Source organism: Protomyctophum bolini (genome assembly GCF_963924005.1).
Source record: "Protomyctophum bolini genome assembly, chromosome: 11".
Taxonomy (NCBI): domain Eukaryota; kingdom Metazoa; phylum Chordata; class Actinopteri; order Myctophiformes; family Myctophidae; genus Protomyctophum; species Protomyctophum bolini.
Genome location: NC_137872.1, coordinates 9032942 through 9051783, shown reverse-complemented (window position 1 = coordinate 9051783; position 18842 = coordinate 9032942). Strand labels below are relative to the sequence as shown.

The 18842-nt window shown below is 42.2% G+C and overlaps 1 protein-coding gene across 6 annotated transcripts in view; it reads left to right on the top strand.

Moving 5' to 3' along the window:
- The first annotated feature begins 1583 nt into the window (after positions 1-1583).
- LOC308324517 (trinucleotide repeat-containing gene 6A protein-like) overlaps positions 1584-18842 on the top strand; it is a 57431-nt gene continuing 40172 nt past the window's right edge. For 3 of the 6 annotated variants that reach the window (XM_080776567.1, XM_080776568.1, XM_080776566.1), the window contains exons 1-3: positions 1584-1724; positions 4920-4971; positions 16377-16488. In XM_080776567.1, the coding sequence (XP_080632693.1) occupies positions 1720-1724; positions 4920-4971; positions 16377-16488 (169 nt within the window). In that variant the 5' untranslated portion in view covers positions 1584-1719. The remainder of the gene's footprint in view (positions 1725-4919; positions 4972-16376; positions 16489-18842) is intronic. The other 3 variants (XM_080776571.1, XM_080776569.1, XM_080776570.1) reach the window with 2 other exon arrangements.

Sequence of the window (18842 nt, the reverse complement as noted above, 5' to 3'; positions counted from 1 at the left end):
ACTTGACACATATGGTTGATCCTGTTAAATGATTGGATTGAGAAATCCAGAGCTGGTCCTTTGCCCAAGCAAGCAGTAACTTGGCAGTATAGTCCACTGAAGTACCGGTATACTGAGAGGGTATCCACCAGTCCATGTGTTATCTAATCTCACAGTCATTGTTACCTGGTCAAATAAAATCATTACTTGGCAGCATACGACCTACCTTTTTCTCCACATCTCCGCACGCACGCACACACACACACACACACACACACACACACACACACACACACACACACACACACACATGCAACCACACACACACACACACACACACACACACACACACACACACACACACACACACACACACACACACACACACACACACACACACACACACACACACACATGCAACCACACACACTTGTGTGCATTGGGCAGACACTGATAAGATAGTAAACAATAAAGGCACAATGTGAGCAAGGTTGGGAGTTGTTTTCGTTGCAGTTGGTGGGTCAATGGTCACTGCATTGTGAAGGTACCGGTGGACTCACTCACGCACACACGCACTGGCTGTGCACGCACACACACACACACACACACAACACACACTCGCGCACGCACGCACAGCACGCGCGCACACACACACACACACACACACACACACACACACACACACACACACACACACACACACTTCCCGGTCATGGCAGCAACAGGCTTTGTCTTGTTGGTGAAACGTTGGCAGATTCCATACTGTTGTTTCTCTGCTCTTTATGTCTCTCCCTCTTTCTCTGTCACACACACTGTACACACACACACACACACACACGCGCACACACACACCCACACGCACACGCATGCACGCACAGACAGACAGACTGCAGACAGACAGACAGACAGACAGGGGTAAGCTATAAATGTTTGTGTTTTTTTAACATATTTTGAGAGAGGTCCCCTTAGAAATGTGGAGTGTGACCATGACCAACATACACTATATACAGTATACAGCCTATGAGGCACACTCTACCGCCATACCATCCTGTTTATTTAGAATACTGTTATTTTGTTGTTATACATTGGAGTCAGGATATTGAAACAGAAACAATCACTTTACACTAGTATTTCCACAATCAACAAGCAACTGAGTTACCCATCATCACATCACCACCCAGGCTTTTTGCTCTACTGTTTCTGTCAAGAGGAAGTGGTGAGGTTTCCTCTCCTGAGTTGCTCTGCCGTCGCTACTAGCCTACTACCCCCACTCCACTCCTGACTCTGAGTCTGAGACTAGAGAGACAAGTGAATGCCAGAGAGAGAGAGAGAGAGAGAGAGAGAGAGAGTCGACTCGAGAGACACCTTTATTTTATTAAATATTTATTTGTACATATATATACATTGTTGTTTTGATTATTGTTCCATTTTACCTTGGCATTGTAAACGTATTTATTCTCATGGCAATAAATAAAGCTCCTTTTGAATTGAAATGAAATAGAGAGAGAGAGAGAGAGAGAGAGAGGGGGGGGGGGGGAGAGGGTGCGTGCGTCAGAGCGAGAGAGCGAGCTAGAGAGAGGGAGGAGGGGAAAGCAAGCAGAGAAGGTTATTACAGCGAGTCAAGAGAAAATGGCGATCATGCAGGACGAATGCCTCCCCTCGTAGATGCTGCAAAACGCGTTGAATTTTATTTAGCCTTACAGCCGGCTTTCCTTTCCGCTCTGTTGCACTTTATACTTTATGAGGTAAGGCCGCCTGGCGTGTGTTTTTGTTTACATGTGAGTGTTTGTGTTGTTTTTTTTAAGCCGGTGTTTTGAGCAGCAGCAGCAGCACACTGACTGACTGGCGTAGTTCAGTTTTACCCGCTGACTGTTGTTACGGTGAATGTGTGGAGAGCCCTGCGTCGGCTCGTCGTGCGGCGGTGTCGCGCGCCGAAAATAGCAGATCTGCAAGCTCACCACGCGTTGCGTTGCGGCGCGCTGCGAGCTTGTAGATCTGCTATTATCGGTATGATTTTTTTTTAAATGTAAATGTTTACAATATCTTCGCGCGAGTCGTTTGCGCCGCAAATGTTTATATACCGGTATTTCAACTGAACAATTTTCTACTGTCTACACTCTTTTCCCCTTTGAAAAATCTTAATTTTTCATTTTTGTTGAGCGAAAGGCTCATAATGTGAGCCCTGCAGAAGGCAAGAAAGGCGGCCAGGTTGCATTGCAGTTTTTATATGAATGTGTGAAATAAAAACACCACAGACTAGACTTCATTAAGGTACACATTCAGCCCGAAGGCTGACTGTATTAATGTAAACATCGAACTTGGGACTATTTGTGCTCTAGTGTGCTCGTTCTGGTTCGGAATCGTAATGCTAACATTAGCTCGCGAACTGCGTTGTTTTATCCCGTTTGGTTTTGTCGGAATGACTGGTATTTAATATATATATATTTAATATATATATTATTTGTATTGGGTGGTTTCCACTGGTTTGTGTGTTTCTCAAACCAAACAACACTCGAGTCTGGATGGTAGAAGAAAGCAATGTCGTTTCGGACGCTGTGGGCTAACATTAGCAGCTAACATAGCTGCTTGCGCAGGTTGTTGGAAGTGCACTGGATGTTAGTCGCTTTTTAAAAAACTGGTTACGGATTTAAGACTTGCTTTGACTTTTAGGCGAACCACAAATGACTGCAAGTAGGAATACAATGGGATGCTACAGTAGTCGTCGACATGTTTTACATTCCGAGCTAATGTAACCATCCCGCTGATCTTTTGACTGGTGTTTCAACACCCTCTGTCGGTAGTAACAGCCATTCTAATAGCTCTTCTACTTTGACATTATTAGACCTGCACTGTCTGCACAGTTCTATTTATTGCAGCTTTGTTTGCATTTGTACAGTCTTTGCCTAAAGTCGTGCAAATATTCAGTCTTGTATAGTTGAATGACAATGGTTGTTCCGTTGTAGCAGGTTTGCTGCTCTTGCCTGTGTTGGAAAAATACCAGACTAGTACAGAGAAGCCATGTTGGCTAAGCTGCAAGCCAGGCAACAGCTGAGATAATGGCCGATCAGGACCCGAGCAGTAGCCCCAGCCTTTCACGGTGCTCACCTTGCAGTCCCCCAGCTCGGGGGCTTGGAGTCTGTTTGCTTGCTATGCGGTTAAACTTACCATAAGACATTACCAGACTAACTAGGCAAAGAGCAGGTGTCTGTCTATGCCTCACGCACAGTTGGATACTTGGATAGGCTACATGACATTTGTGTACATTTTAGGTTTTGCTCATCCATAAGCATTTGGTGGGATTAGCAATTCAAGTCCTGCTTAGTAGTGACACTTGTGATTTTTGGTGCACTTGTGCACAAAATGTTAAAATGTACAGTATGTGTGTACTTGAACACTGTCTGTGTCAGATGTAGACTACTGGTAACTGTATAATCAAGTTAAGGCCATTTTGTTTTGTCCACCTGTCAGTGTGTTTACAACCAGTTATGTGTTCAACCAGAACAACCTCAGAATATTGGGTCATAATCTCGACAAAATGACAGGTAGAGTGGACAAACTGACCAGTCAGTGTTTAGTAGTATGTGGCTGCTGGTGGCTTGTGGTAATTTCCTAGACTCTTCACAATAAACTGGAGAAATGGAGAATGATGGAGTGTTTTCTTTTGTCTGGTTTACATTTTGGAGTAGGCTTTGTGCATAATTGTAGTCCTGGGTTTCCAGAAGGTAGCATTCCTCTTTAGTTTCCGGAGACACACACATGAAACCTTCTAAAGTGTTTCTGGGTTCAAATTGGCTGCAGAGCCAATTAAATGGCACTATGTAAAAAAAAAAAAAGTCCAGTTTGGCCATTGACGCATGGGCGGCAAACTGAATCCGGAATTTCAGTGAAATACTTGGGAGTCAATGAAAGCCGGCTGGACCTGCTTGTGAACAAACACTATTTCTGAACGGCGCCATGTATAGTTTATAGCTCTGTAGTATTGACAGATTTGGTTGTCAACTTGTCATGACATAAACAGTCTTGTGAAGTTGTGATACTTTGGCACATTCAGAAATTCAAGGGGGGGGGGGGGCGGGGGCGTACCTCTATAAAATTATACAGTAATCGAAAAGCAACATGTCAGAAAAAAGTGTGATATGTCTTATTTTCCTGGACTAGATATTTTACAGGTCTCTGTCTTTCAAAAATGGTTGGTCATAAGTTGGTCCACCTGGCCCTCATTGACTGCAATGCATTCCATCGAACTTGAAGCAGTTGGAATGTCTGGATGGAGAAAATGATGTAGATGACCGTACCTCTTTTTATAAAATACCATGAACAGGAAATGACCATGAGAGCCATATAGGCTGATCTTTATACTATAGCAACAATGACAAAAGGTGAAATGAAAGCTAATGCATGCACATTGCTCAAATGCAGTACAAACTTGGGCAGGGTGATATTCGAATACCTCTGTCAATATTGTAATTTGTGGCCAAATTGTCCGGATGACTGTCTCTTTCACAAAATATTTACACATTGAGTTTGATAGTCAGTAAATATGTAGATAAAGCCAGGTAAAAGAGCGCCTAGAGCAGTAGTCGGGTATTATTATGTTATAATTTAGCTATTGAAAAATAGCAGATCTACAAGCTCATAGCGCGCCACTGAGTGGCGCGCTACGAGCTTGTAGGTCTGCTATTTTTGAAAAGTCCTGAAAATGTGGCCCAAATGTTTGAATATATTCTTTCAGACATTTGTAGAATCGTTCCCAGGTCTAAATGGGTTAAAACCAGGAAATGACAACACATAGTATTACAATATAAAAATTCAAGACGATAACTAGAACATTGCTATAATGCATTGCTCAGTCCTGTCATCTTTTTTTATGAGTGTCCTGATGACAGATTAAACTTTTCACAAGATAATCTTCTGTCCTTTCTCTATCGTTTTATTTTAAGAGAATCGGAATTGGAAGCTGTTGCCACCAAAGAACCTGAAGAGTCAAAACAGGTGAGTGTACCTCCAGCACACCTTTTGGAATGCACTGCATGACCGTGAATGTGTTTTGTGATAAGCCTAGTCAGGAGTCTGTGGGTGTGCGCACACAGGAATGAGGGCCCTTCTGGTCTTTTCTCTCTGGCTAGCCCATTTTGGGCGGCAAGTTCCGGGAACCCCTTTTCGTGTTTTAAACATTATGTTATAATTTAGCTATTGAAAAATTGCAGATCTACAAGCTCATAGCGCGCCACCAAGTGGCGCGCTACGAGCTTGTAGGTCTGCTATTTTTGGAAAATCGTAAAAATGTGACGCAAATCTTTGAATATATATTCTTTCAAAGTGAATGTTTTTAACTCGGGTCTAAATGAGCTAGTGGAAGTGCCGTGTATAGGCTGTACTACAGGCCACCAAAGGTGTGTCTGTGTGTGTGTGTGTGTTAGGGGGACACAGGAGGGGCAGCTGCTGCTTGTGTAAGCACATGCAGTTCCGTTTGAATTGAATTGGAGGGCCCGGGTCGGTGCAGACCCCCATGTGCTGAGTAAGCTTTGCTGTTTTAAAACGCTAAACGAGAAGCCAGTGACCCACTGTTGTGTTCAGAGAGGTGTTTGTGTAGCTCATTGTGGCCATGCGGTTGATCTAGATGCGGACACACAATAGTCCCGTGCACCCCCCCCCCCCACTGTGCACCCCCTGCCAGCCAAACAAGTTCAAGGTCCCCCGTTACATTCCTAGTTTGAAGTTGCACTTTTAAATGTATGGCAACAAAAAACAACAACATATTGATTTGTTTATGTACTTGTTTCCCTGACCCACAGTGGTAATGCAGCTGAGGTTTTTCTTGGGAGGAGGAGGGTATTTTCTTTGTACGTGTCCGTCTGTCCGTCCGTGTACAGCGAATGCACACACACTCCTGGATGCCAATTCCGAACCTCTGCTCCGATTTTTTTTAAATTTATATTACCGGTACTCCTCCAGATTTTATCAAAGTTTCGCGACAAATCGGTACACATGATCTCTATTCGTGTGATCAAACAGATTTGTTTGAATAGATATTATTAATCATATTAATATTCCATCCTGATTTGCTACGATTGTCATCTAAAGTTTGCACGACTGGCCCGTTTAGAACAAAATGCCGCAAATCATGAGCGCAGAGTCTGATTGTGGTGAAACTGCATATTTTTGCCATGTACATACATACATATTTGTCCAAACATCACAAACGTTCCTGACCTGGTGGAGACCTGTCCTCCGAGGAGTACTTTTTCTAGTTTGTTGGTTTTTTTGTAATGCTAAAACTAGAAATGGACACATTTTAATAAAATCTATGTTTAATATTTATTTATCCTAGACACAACGTAATTCTGAGCCCTAATAAAGTTAAATGACTAGAATTTATTGCATATTTTATGTTGAAGCCATTTCACTTTCCATTCAAGACACTTAAAAGTGTATTCCCCTGAGCATTAATAAAAAAACATTTTCCTTCTGTAATAAAGACTCAGGTTTCTTTCTTGAGTGAATATAAAGTCATTGAATGCTCAGAAGCCTGACCCTCTCTTTAACTACTTGGTCATAACAATAATAACGTTAATGTTAATGTTGTTGTATTCTACATATAATAATATGTAGTAATTAAGGTGTCAATATTTATATTTTCTTTATTGCAATAAATTATAATAATCTAAAGTGTAATGTATCTACTTTTTATTTGCCTGTTCACCACTGTTTCCCTAGACTTGGGTTTGTTTTTGTGATCATGCAAGGTCATTTCAGGTGTCTTATTAAAGCAATAGCATCCTTGAGGTTTTGATTACCACGTCTAGTTAAATTACATTTGGCATAGATTCAGTTTTTCGTATTTTCTTTCAATTGCGTTTACAAAACCGCTCTGGCATCATTGAAGGCAGTGAAGTTCTGAAACCACTGTTTCCATGTTATCTCGAGTTGACCCTGGTCAGCCTTCATCAAATGGTTACAAAACATAGAAATGGACAGAATATAATTGCTAAACTCACCTTACTGTACCAAAAGTTCCTGAGAACAGTGAATAAAAGTGAAATATGTAATGATGGCAACGGTCATCGTGAAGTAGATGGTTGACCATTGCTCTTCCGTGCAATAAAGCAGAATATCACCTGCAGAATATCACAAGACAGGAACCACCCATAACCAGAAAAGGAGACCATGACCTATTGGCTCAGAAGGACACAGTATAAGACATTGAGGCCATGTATTATGTATGTGCCTTGGATAACTAATGACAGATGATGGCATTGGGAAGTAGCCTAATCTCGGGGTATAAAAAATGTGTACGTGGTTTTAGTACTGGTCTGGGACCATATTTTACTTTACTCGGGTCACAGAATCCTTCTGTTAAAGTTGCTCTTCATGTCAGGACATCTTGCAACCCACCTGAGCGTGTCAATAACAAACTGATTCAGTGGAGTATTGTTCTATAATTAACAGCCTGAATAATTACACTCCAAACATACTAGAAGTTCCTAGTATTTGCTAAGCTGTGCTGTAGAAGTGACTGACAGCGTTCAGACTGAATGTAATTTAGATTGGGTTTTTTTTAGGACTGCTAAGTGTTTGCTGTCGGACGACATTCGTTTTTCTGGCCCACCCGGCTGTCGTTCAGTAATCGAGTGGTGGCTTCCCCCAAATAGCTTCCAGCAGCACCACCACTGTGGGAACATGTGGATGCAAATGACATGAACCATGCAAATTAGCCATGCGACACTACCCTGTGGCTTTTGTTCTTAATGGACACATTACCCTGTGTGTGTGAACTGGTGTCCAATAGGGGTCATTACTGCTATTAGTGGCATTGGCATCCGTATGATATTAATTTTAAATTCTTAATCTGAGCTTTTTTGGGGAAACATAGGGAGTGAGAGATCTTCCACATTATTTGAATATGGCACACTAGAATCCCAAGCAAGAGCTCTTTTAGGTATGTGTATCTCCTGTGTTGGACAGGTAATCTTCAGACATGGCAGCGAGCAACAATGTAGGAGCATTCAGATTTGGACTTAACTTGGCAAGCACACGACATGAATTGTAATGACACCAGGGAATCCATAGCTAATACATGAAACTGCTATGCTTTGTTTCACATTGCTAACTGATCATCACACTGAAACGCCTTGGTAAACGGCTTTTATATCTAGTTTCCTCTTCTCTGCTAAGCTTACGCTTGTCTCAATGAGTAGTTAGATAAAGGAAGAAGTCAACAGCACACATGAAAAAAGTCTTTGTTGTGTCTGTTATCAACTGTCAGAACTAAACGACTATTCTTAGACTGAGGTTATTTCAGGAAAGTAATATTTAGGATATTTGGATAGGATTGGTTGCAGAGTGAAAATAGTACTTGGGGAATACACACGCATAAGTCCAAGGCATCTTGGTCTTACAATGTTAGATCTGCAAATGTCATTACAATCTATCTACACTTAAGAACAGACGAATAAACTACTGTCGTTTAGCTGGTCTGCTATACCTGCCACTTCAGTTGGTAACCAAAAACCAGACCATTCTGTGGCTTTATTGTAATTGAGAACTTCAGCTTGCTGACCAGTGTGACCACACTGTGAAACAGGTGGTAATGGTCAATGTTGGGTAACCACACACTGGCTGCCTGGTGGACAAAAAGTTAGTATCCTTTCGTGTCTCAGACAAAAAGAATCGTATCTTATGTTATGCGAGTTGGATAAAGACAGGGCTTAAGCCAACAACAGGAATTGCCACAGATGAGAAAGCACACCTGTGATATTTATAGTGTGTAACCTCACCTTTAAAGCCCCTTACACACCAAACTGACTTGTCCAGAGTCAGACTACTACAGCTTAACGTTGGGGGAGATCAGTCAAGCCGGGTGTTGTTGGGTGAAACATTGCAAAAGCACAAATACTGCTTGAAAATGAATCGCAAGCTAACTTTTTGTACATTTCTAACAGAATGTACAATTATGTTTTGTACAATTATTTCTTTATTCCCATTTCATTGTACATCCATACATGTTTTGTTTCAACTGTTTTGCTTTATTAGCAATGTAAAGTAAAGGCATGTTTTCTCATACCAATAAAGCTCCATTGAATTGGTAAGCTTGTTGTGGGCCTGCGTGTGAGCGTGTAGACCTGTTTTTGTTCATGATATGCCCACACAATAGGGACACTATGGTTCATGTGGTTAGATTCTTATACTCTCCCCACTAGTAGTGATATAGCATTGGAACTAAATGTGGTTCTCAGACCACTGCTTCCATTATCTCGACAGTTGAGCCTGGTAAGCCTTCATTGGCACTTGGCAGTGATATAGTAGCCTATATATTCTTCCTTATGCATTCGGGTGCAACACTTGTGTTTTGGTATGTGATTACTCTGCTGCTGATTGTTAGTTTGTGTGCTGTGCTCTGAAAAAACTTGAGAGCCATCAAATGGACAAAAATTAAAAAGACGTAGAAAGACAAATGGAAACACAACTCATACCATACAGTCTTGTGAATGGTGAATAGTAAAATGTCTAATGTATTCCTATTGCCACTTGCCACCCACACAAACTACAATCACTTTTGATACGAAATGTAATCATGGCAACGGTTACCTTTTGAGTAAGTGTAGCTAGCTAGCCCTGAAGTAGATAGTTAACCATTGCTCTACTGTGCAATAAAACGCCTACAGAATATCACGAGACAGGAACCACCCATAACCAGAAAAAGAGACCATAACCTTATGAAGTTAGCTAGATAGTTTTCTTTAAAAACAGCTCCGTTTATACACTACTTTATTCCATTTTAATTGTACATTTACAGTATACACCCGCTTTGTTCCACTTTTTGTCTTAGCAATGTAAATGTATGTTTTCTCATACCGTTAAAGCCTCTTTGAATTGGTAAGCTGATGGTGCTGTTGTGGGCCTGCATGGGAGGAAATTAAAGGAAATTATGCAGCAGGTTGCATTTGTTTAGCAATCTTGCCGTTTGATAAATATGGTATTGGCCCTTTGAGTTGTTGAACAAACCTACAGTGGGCAGGGTTTTACAAATACAAGTGTCTTGTTTGTCGGCAACATTGACATTAAACATGACCTTCATGCTGTGAGTCTCTCTGATATTCAGTCTTCCTCGCCTTCCTTCTCTGCTGTAGTTGACTTTCTGCCACCCCTCCCCTCCCCAGTCAGCTGTATTCGAAAGGAGGAGAGGCAATTGTAGTTCTGTGCATAAGCAGCTGCGGTGTGTGTGAGAGACACTCCAGGAGGGCCCCCACCAGCCTGTGTTGTTGAACATAGAGCCATCTGCTGAAGCACTTGATGGTCGAAAAGGAACAGTCCTTGGGGTGGGGGGAAGGGTGGGCAGGGAACTGGTGGGTGGGGTGGTGGAAGGGGGCAGTAAGGAGCTGGAGTAGGATGTGGGAGGTTGTTGTTGGTTTGGAGTGGGGGTGGGCTGGAGGTGACGGCGACTGGGAGCGAGACAGGAGTGTGTGTGTGTGTGTGTGTGTGTGTGTGTGATCGTTGGGGGACCGTGGTCTGGTCTGGGCTCTCATTGGAATGGTTGAGAGTGACATTGGGGGTGATGGGAGCACTGGGGCATGAAAGGATGGCGAAATCGGTGTGGGGGGACAGAGATGAGGAAAACAAGGCTTTGTAGATTAGGTATACGTACACTTTCCTTTTGGGTAGAAGGTCAATTTAAAGTGTGTTACAGTTGGGCTATATACATTAATATCCATACATTGTGAATATATTTTAATGAACAATTTTAATGAATGTCATTATATTGACTTGGCAGAAGAGGACGACACAGGTTGGCAAGTCTCCAAAAGGGAGCTAAAAGTGGCCAGCCATGCATGATGAAACCATTCACATGATGGACTAGCTGGCAGATGGAGATGGATCTTTGTTGCGTGCTCTAACACATGTAACATTGACCCTGTAATGTTCCTGCTAAAGGTAGCGGCTTCTGTGAACACCAATAATCCCCTTCCCTTTATTCTTCTACATTTTGATAGCGGTTACGTAATGGTCTCACGTTGAGCACCACCCATGCTGCTTATGAGCATGGGCCAAAATGACAGGCAGACACCATCAAGTTCACAACTCAATCTTAACTCATTTTGACCTGAGATCAGATTCTAAAAATGTCTTCTACATCCTGACAGTTTTCTGAAAAAGCTATGTTTCTATGTCAGTCGTTCTTCGATTAAAAAAAAATAGCAGACCTACAAGCTTGTAGTGCGCCTGGTGGCGCGCTATGAGCTTGTAAATCTGCTATTTTCCAATAGCTAAAGCATAACATAATGCTAACACCAAAAGGGGATCCCGCCCAAAATGGGTTAATTTACCATTGAGTGGCTCGGCTTGTGGACGGCTGTCCTTGATCGTGACACACCGAACAACGCAAGATGCTTATGATAAACGTTTTTACGTTTTAGATTTTCTACAATTCCCACCTTTTTGTCCTGGATGTCACTAAGACTGCCGATTTAATATGCATTGTGTGGTCACCATAATACATCGTACATATACAACCTTTAGTCAGAGCGCATGTCTAATTTTAAGTGACAGTTTCTCAATCTGTCTTGTCAAAACAGTCTAGTATACTGCAACTGAGTCATTGTCTGGCGGTGTCAGTAAATGATAGGCACAGCACAGTGAAGGCCTATATTGCCCTGTGATTTCGATATTGATGCGTAGTACTGAATATCAATAGTTTGGGTCAAAATTAGGGGTGCTCCAATATGGGTTTTTGGCACCGATCGGTCGATTTTAAAGGAAAATATTTAAGCTTTGTTTGCTACTACAATATCTGTCTAACCTGGCATAGTTTCAGAAAGCACGATGTTTTCATAGACCCACCCAGTTGCTTGGAAAACTACCCGCGGTCATAGTTTCAGACGCTGTTGTGTGGAGCATGTTTATAAACATTATCTGCGGGGACGGACGGTATGAAGTCTGAGAAAATGTTTTGTGTGCAACACAGAGCGGAACGCCCGCTACGCTACGCGTAAATAAGATACTTAAATAAGTATCGGATCAGTATGGGTCCAGACTAAGACCCGGTAGGACCACGCTGCTCCCGTGCGGAGCATTAGCACGTCACTAACGCTCTGAATCAGGGCTACTCCTAGGCTGTTGTTTACGTTGAGTTCCACACCGGTTCCATGTTGGAATGCTTGGAATGTAAGCAGGCGCTAGAGTGCCTCACAGAATGCAGAGCGATTCCTTATTTAAAATGGCACACTATTTTATATATACGATCGGTTTTGCGTATTGGTGAATTTGACGACCGATCGAGTCATATTTAGGAGTTGAAAATGTAATCGGAGCTATCCTGTGGGAAATAAAGCTTGTTCTTTTCCAACTCGAGTCGCTCCAGTTAAGCATGTCGGCTGAATTAAAGCGTTAAAGCTGTAATTGGGGGCCATAAAAGTGTAAATCTGCTTCAAATGTTGTTCAACTACGTTTTCTATTCACATTTTCCCTTATTCCCAAAGTTTAGCGTGGCCCGGTTATATATGATCTCAGCTTTCTGTGGTTCCATAATTCTATGTTTGTAACTTGTGGCTAGGCGCCCTCTGCAAGCTCAATGAAATAGTGACCAGATAATCATAATATCCTGGGTTTCCAGTACACCGCACGTGTCACTGCAATCTATGAATCTTAAATTCTCTGCCTTTTCTGCACCGTACATATATTATGTGCCTTGACATAATACAGTACCTTAACCCATTCTGACCTGAGATCAGATTCATACGAGGTTTCCACTGGACACACACTGGTCTGATGAACCCATTCTGACCTGAGATCAGATTCTAAAAATGTCAGTTGTTCGATCTTTCAAAAATAGCAGACCTACAAGCTCGTAGCGCGCCACTCGGTGGCGCGCTATGAGCTTGTAGATCTGTTATTTTTCAATACCTAAAGCATAACATCAACACCAAAATGGGTTCCCGTTCAGAATGGGTTAAAATTGTTTTGCTCTTCTGCAGCGCTATCCCTTCCCAGCATATCAAACTTTTTTCAATTTTTTTTCATGTTGTGTCACTAAAGCATATCCGTGCCTCGGCTTATTGCATTTATGCATCACTTTGAAACTGAAGCAAGGCTCTGAATGGCAAGGACAGTTAACACGGTAAACCTCTTCATTTGAACCATGCGTTAATAAAAAAGTAGGGCTCTAGAATGTTACCAAAATAGTCACATCTGGTTCTATGCTGATGTCTTATGTGGTAGACTTGATGGGTCTTTAGTCCTGGATTTCCACTTCCCTCAATTCTGTCTATTCGCGTTGTATGTATTGCCCCCTAAATTATGTTTTTTTTTTTGTAGAGAGTTCTCATTTTGCAACGTTAAAGGGTTTTACAATTTATGCATGACTTAAAATCACTTGAGATGTATTAAGAAAAAGCCATGCCTTGTGCGTTGATGAGTGCATTGTCCTAGTTGGCAAACCGTGGAATTGGTTATCACCACGTGAACCAAAACAAGCGCTCCCTCCATGCATCTCAGCCAATCACAGTGATCGGGGGTGGAAAAGTGTTTGGGAATAGCAATAGCATACATCCTGTTGAAACAATTAGTTAACAGGTGTCCTTCCACATTACTTTATCTTTTCTTTTTTTAACATTTTGATTTAAGCTTTTCTGCCTTTATTGATAATTGATAAAGACAGGAAAGGGGTGGGGAGAGACATGCAGCAAAGGTCGCCATGAACGGGACTCGAACATGCAACGCGCCGTCAGGCCAGACCCTGTGTGTGCCTGGACCGCTAGACCAGCGGGTGCCCCACATTACTTTTTAAATAATTTAACATTTTGAAATATCAACTCGGCTCTCTTTAGTTTCGTTTAACCCATTTTTACCTGAGATCAGATTCTACATCCTGACAGTTTTCTGAAAAAGTGTCTATGTCAGTCGTTCTTCGATTTTTCTAAAATAGCAGACCAGAGCTTGTAGATCTGCTATTTTTCAATAGCTAAAGCAACACCAAAAGGGGATCCCGCCCAAAATGGGTTAAAAGCCAAAGCTATGGAACAAAATATATACTAATATACAGTACGTGTAGCTCTTATTAACGCAGTGGTTCTTCTCAATAGATATCACATTGGGTGAGTGTTGAAGTTCCCCATGAAATCAGGACCCGGTAAATTAAATAAACCCATTTCCTTTTTGATTAAAAACTTTCCACTGGCTTGTCAAAACACCTCGCTAGCTACTAGAGGAGTATGACTTTCTACCCAATGGGTGAGAAACGTTGTAGCTGTTGGACACTGTCTCAGAGAGGTTGCACTTTAACACATGCTCTTATCAAGAGCGACCTAACATAATGTGAGGTCATTATGCGCCATGAACATTTGTCAACCAACAGGGCAAGTATAGTCAAGGAATTCAAGTGCTAAGAAAACCAGTATTTGTTAAGTAATTCGGATAACGAGTGTACAGTTTATGGAAACTAACATGGGTCTAAACTAACATGGGGTTTAAATGCTTACGGCATGGGTCAGCGAGTAAGCTACATGCCAATTATCTATTCTTCTAAGTACCCTTACTAGCATTCATTCTAAACCACTACCGCCTATTAATAAATAACATAAGCATCTATTCTGTATGAATTGTCAGTCAAAAAGAGGATGATGGGATCTCATCTGTCTCATGTGAATGTGACGGACGGCGGGTCTCTAAATCAGACACGGTGTGCGAGAGGGAAGAGAGGTTAATGTCTGGTAATCACTAAGATAGAAAGGAGCATGGTGTGAACTGGTCAGTGTCAATGACCTAATGAGAGCCAGGACGGTACAGTAGTGGAGAGAAGGGGGGGGTGTGTTGGGACTGAATGGGAGATGGGGCAGACGGGAGGACTGGGGGGGGGAGGAGAGAGAGAGGGGGGGGATGTGAGAACAGTGGAATGAACAGGGTTGGGGAATGGAGAGAGAGAGAGAGAGGAGGGGAGGCCGGCTGCCCGGGAGAGAGATGGTGATGTAATGTGAGGATGGCAAAAGTGTGATAAATGAGTCTTCAGAATGGGAGAATTGTCAGAGCAGGAATATAGGCTGCTTGTTTGTGCGTGTTTGAGGCTTGTGTGTGTCTCTTTGTACCATGCACACACACATACCACTTGATTGTATGGTGCGTGCACAGACAGAACACAACAGTCAGTTTGACCCATGGTGGGTTGGATTGGAGATTGAGCGTGCACGTATGTGCGACTCACAGAAGTGTCTCTCTACTTGATTTCTTTCAGTGTTGGCCTTGCTCTCTGCCTCCCGTTTTAACTCTATCTCTCTCCCTCTCTCCCTCTCTCTCTCTCTCTCTCTCTCTCTCTCTCGTTCCATATGCGTGTGTCTTCATAGCCAGGTAACGAAGCTGTAATCCCATTATCAGATTAGACGTGAGGCTGTAGGCTACGGTGGCGTTCTCCTGCAGGATAATTGGAGTCCCCGCTGAGATGGACAGAGTTGGCCATACTAACACTCTCCAGGGGAGATGCTGTTCTGTTAAACCATTTTGGCCTGACCTCGACATTAAAAAGAAATCTTCTAAATCCCCAAGTTTTCTGAAATAAATAATTTCACGATTTTTCAATAGCTAAATTATAACAATGTTTAAAACACCAAAAGGGGTTCCCGGCCCAAAATGGGTTAAGAGAAACTCATAGTACAGAGACTAATGGGGGGGGGAAACATATTTCTTACCATGTACTGAAATGTAAAATGCACAGCTGATGAAAGTCAAGACCTTGTATCATTTATAGTGGTTCACACTTAGCAATAATTATTGCTAAGTGTAGCAATAATTATTGCTAACTCCTGATCACCTGGCTCTGGCGACTGAATTTCCCCTGCACAATCAACCCATTTAGGACAGGAACCCGTTTTGGTGTAGTTAAGTTGTTGCCATATACAGAATATAGCAACATCATTTTGTTATGTTTGAATGAATAATTTGTATTCATTCAAAGTTCAAACCGTAACAGTTTTTCAGAAAACCTCAGGATTTAGAAGGCATTTTTAGAATCGGTTTCGGGTCTAAATGGGTTAATAAGGTCTATCTATCAAGACAGATGAGACCCCTGCTCGCATTTTTATTTACAGGATGCCTTTCATATTGGTTTAAGAATCATTGAACATTGTGGTTGACAAGACAGTGTGCTCAGAGAGAGAAATTGTGAGGAAAAAAGTAACAGCAGAAGTTGTGTGTTGGGTACGTGTTTGCGTATGCACATGCTGTAGAATAGATGGTGACTGTGCACGGGTGCCTGCAGAAGTATTCTCCCAAATCAGTCAGTTTCTCAGACTTCAGCATCAGCTTCATTGGTGAGAATTGAATTGTTGTGCTGTGGTTAAGTGTTCTCCCTGTCTTGAACAACCAGAGTGTTCCTGTAAGGTGCTCACTGGTTGGTATCAATTGCTGAAAAGCTGTCTGTCTCTACAGGGAACCCACCCACAGAGGGAAGAACAGTGGATGGAAGAGAGAGAGAGACAGAGAGAGTGACGAGGAAGGAGGGAAACAAAAAATACTGGACAACAGGTGAGAGGATGGACACGACTGTCTTAGCATGAGCCATAAACCAAAGGCCCCGAATAAGTTTCCTTTTTGTCTTAATGTCTGACTATACCTCGTGCTGTTAACATTTCTGACTAAAGGAATCAACTCAAACAACCATCTTATTAGTCTTTAAGATAATCTGTAAAGATTGAACGTGAAGCTGTGCTTGTATTTGCTGGTCAAAGCCGTTGGCTTCAGGCCATCAGACAATGTCTTGCATTTCAGTCTGTTCCACAGAATAGGAATTGACCAACGAGATACGTCCTGCCATCTGCTGTTTGTCACTTGTTTGTTAAATTATACACAGTCCGTTCTTTTTCTTCCACTCCATTTTACAGCCGTCAGTCAGTTTGTAATATGTTGGCAATGTGCAACAGAGCGGTGTTCACTACCTCCCTATTTCACTGTCATCAGTTCTTCTCTGATCAGTTGGCAATACCCTGATCAGTCTGGTGTTTTTCATCCATTGATAAAGTGAAGTAATCAGCAGTTGCAGCCATTAGTACTGTAGTACACAAAACGTCCATTACACCTAACCCAGAGTCACCTGTCTACGTGGAGGCTTGCTGTTGATATTTGCAGAAGCCTCTGATAACCCCCAAAGCTTTTTTTTTTTAAAGGAAAAAAAGATCAATAAGATAATGTTACCTGGCAACAAAGCATCCATATAAGCAGTGTTTGCTCTAATATTGCTAAGCAACGACATTTTGTTTCCACGGAAGTCAATATTGAGTCACCAGTGGCTCAAAACGGATCTACATTCCTCGATGTCACAGATATTAGTCTTCGTGTTTGGTTTATGTAGCTGGTCCATACTAGCTAATGGACGCCGGTCTAGTGTCAACATTCAGGGAGTATGTTGAGTTATGCCCGTCTATGCCGTCTTGTTCACATCCCTAATGGGGAAGACGGCAAATTAATTGTGATGAACAAACGACCCCAAACGGAATATTTGCCAGAGCAGGGGCGTAGGCTGCTGCCTACTTACACACTGGTTAATTTATTAGGTGCGTGTGGTCGTGCTTTGAATCGATAGCGTCAGTGTTCTTTGCGGTGTGACGACGTGGGGCATGTTTTTCCATGGGAATCCTCTACTGCAGTTTCCACTCCTGTCCTGCTGGTACACAAACCCTACTACTGTTACTCTCTAAACTGAGAGAACTACAAACCCTACTACTGTTACTCTCTAAACTGAGAGAACTACTCTCTGCCTTGCTCTCTGAACCCTTGACTCTCTCTCTCTTCCTTTCTGTGTCTCTGTATTCCCTCTGGTCTGTCCCTCCTCTGTCTCTGATTCTCTTTTTGTTTGCATGAGGAAACATTATATCCTTTATTTGTGTCCACTACTGTTCCACTACTGTTTCTGCCTCCCATCTAGTGCTGCTGCTGCTGTGTGGACCCTTGGTGTGATAGGCTGTCTCTTATCTTTCTGACCTTGGCTTCTCTTCCAGCTAGCCGCGTGCGTGCGTGTGTGCGTGCGTGTGCACACACCAGTGTTCATTTAACTCTTATAGTGGAAAATTGGGAAAGGTTAGTGACAGAGCTCTCATTGGAGGGTTCATTGATAGTATAGTGAGTGTGTGGGGTGGGGGATTGAAGATTTGATGAATCAAAAGTAATTGAGCGATCCATTGTTAAGACTAATATAATATTTATTTAGATATATATAGAAGGATATGCATAGTATAAGATTAACCTTAAAATCCATGAAGTCTGAAATTCAAATCAAGATGTTTATTTATTGACATTTTTTAATAACTATAACGTCAAACAAAATAAAATATTACAGATATAAATACTATATGCAGGCATCATATTGTTGGAAATTGTCCAAAGGATAAAAACTGACAAAGCCCACAAACTTATTTGATTTCCAATTGTGGTGCTTTAAGCCAAGGCCATATTTACGCAGGCCAAGGTTTGTCATTTTTCATTTTTAAAGTTGTGTGACCCCTTTTAGGCCCCTTTCTGACATGGTGTGACCATGAGCAACATTCTTATCTACAAACACACACACGCACGGAGTCACTCGGGCACATGCGAGTTTGGTCTCCCTTGCATGATGCATCTGTAATCAGATGAACACTCGTGCACACACACACACACACACACACACACACACACACACACACACACACACACACACACACACACACACACACACACACACACACACACACCACTGCTGCCTCCCTTTTTCTTCATTGAGTTGCCCCCCCCCCCCAAATTATCAAACACACGATGGCTTTCAATGTGTTTCAAATCGGCTTCCCTCCATGTTTTGACTTAAGGCACTTTTACCCATTTTGGGGCGGGAACCCCTTTATGGTTTTCGC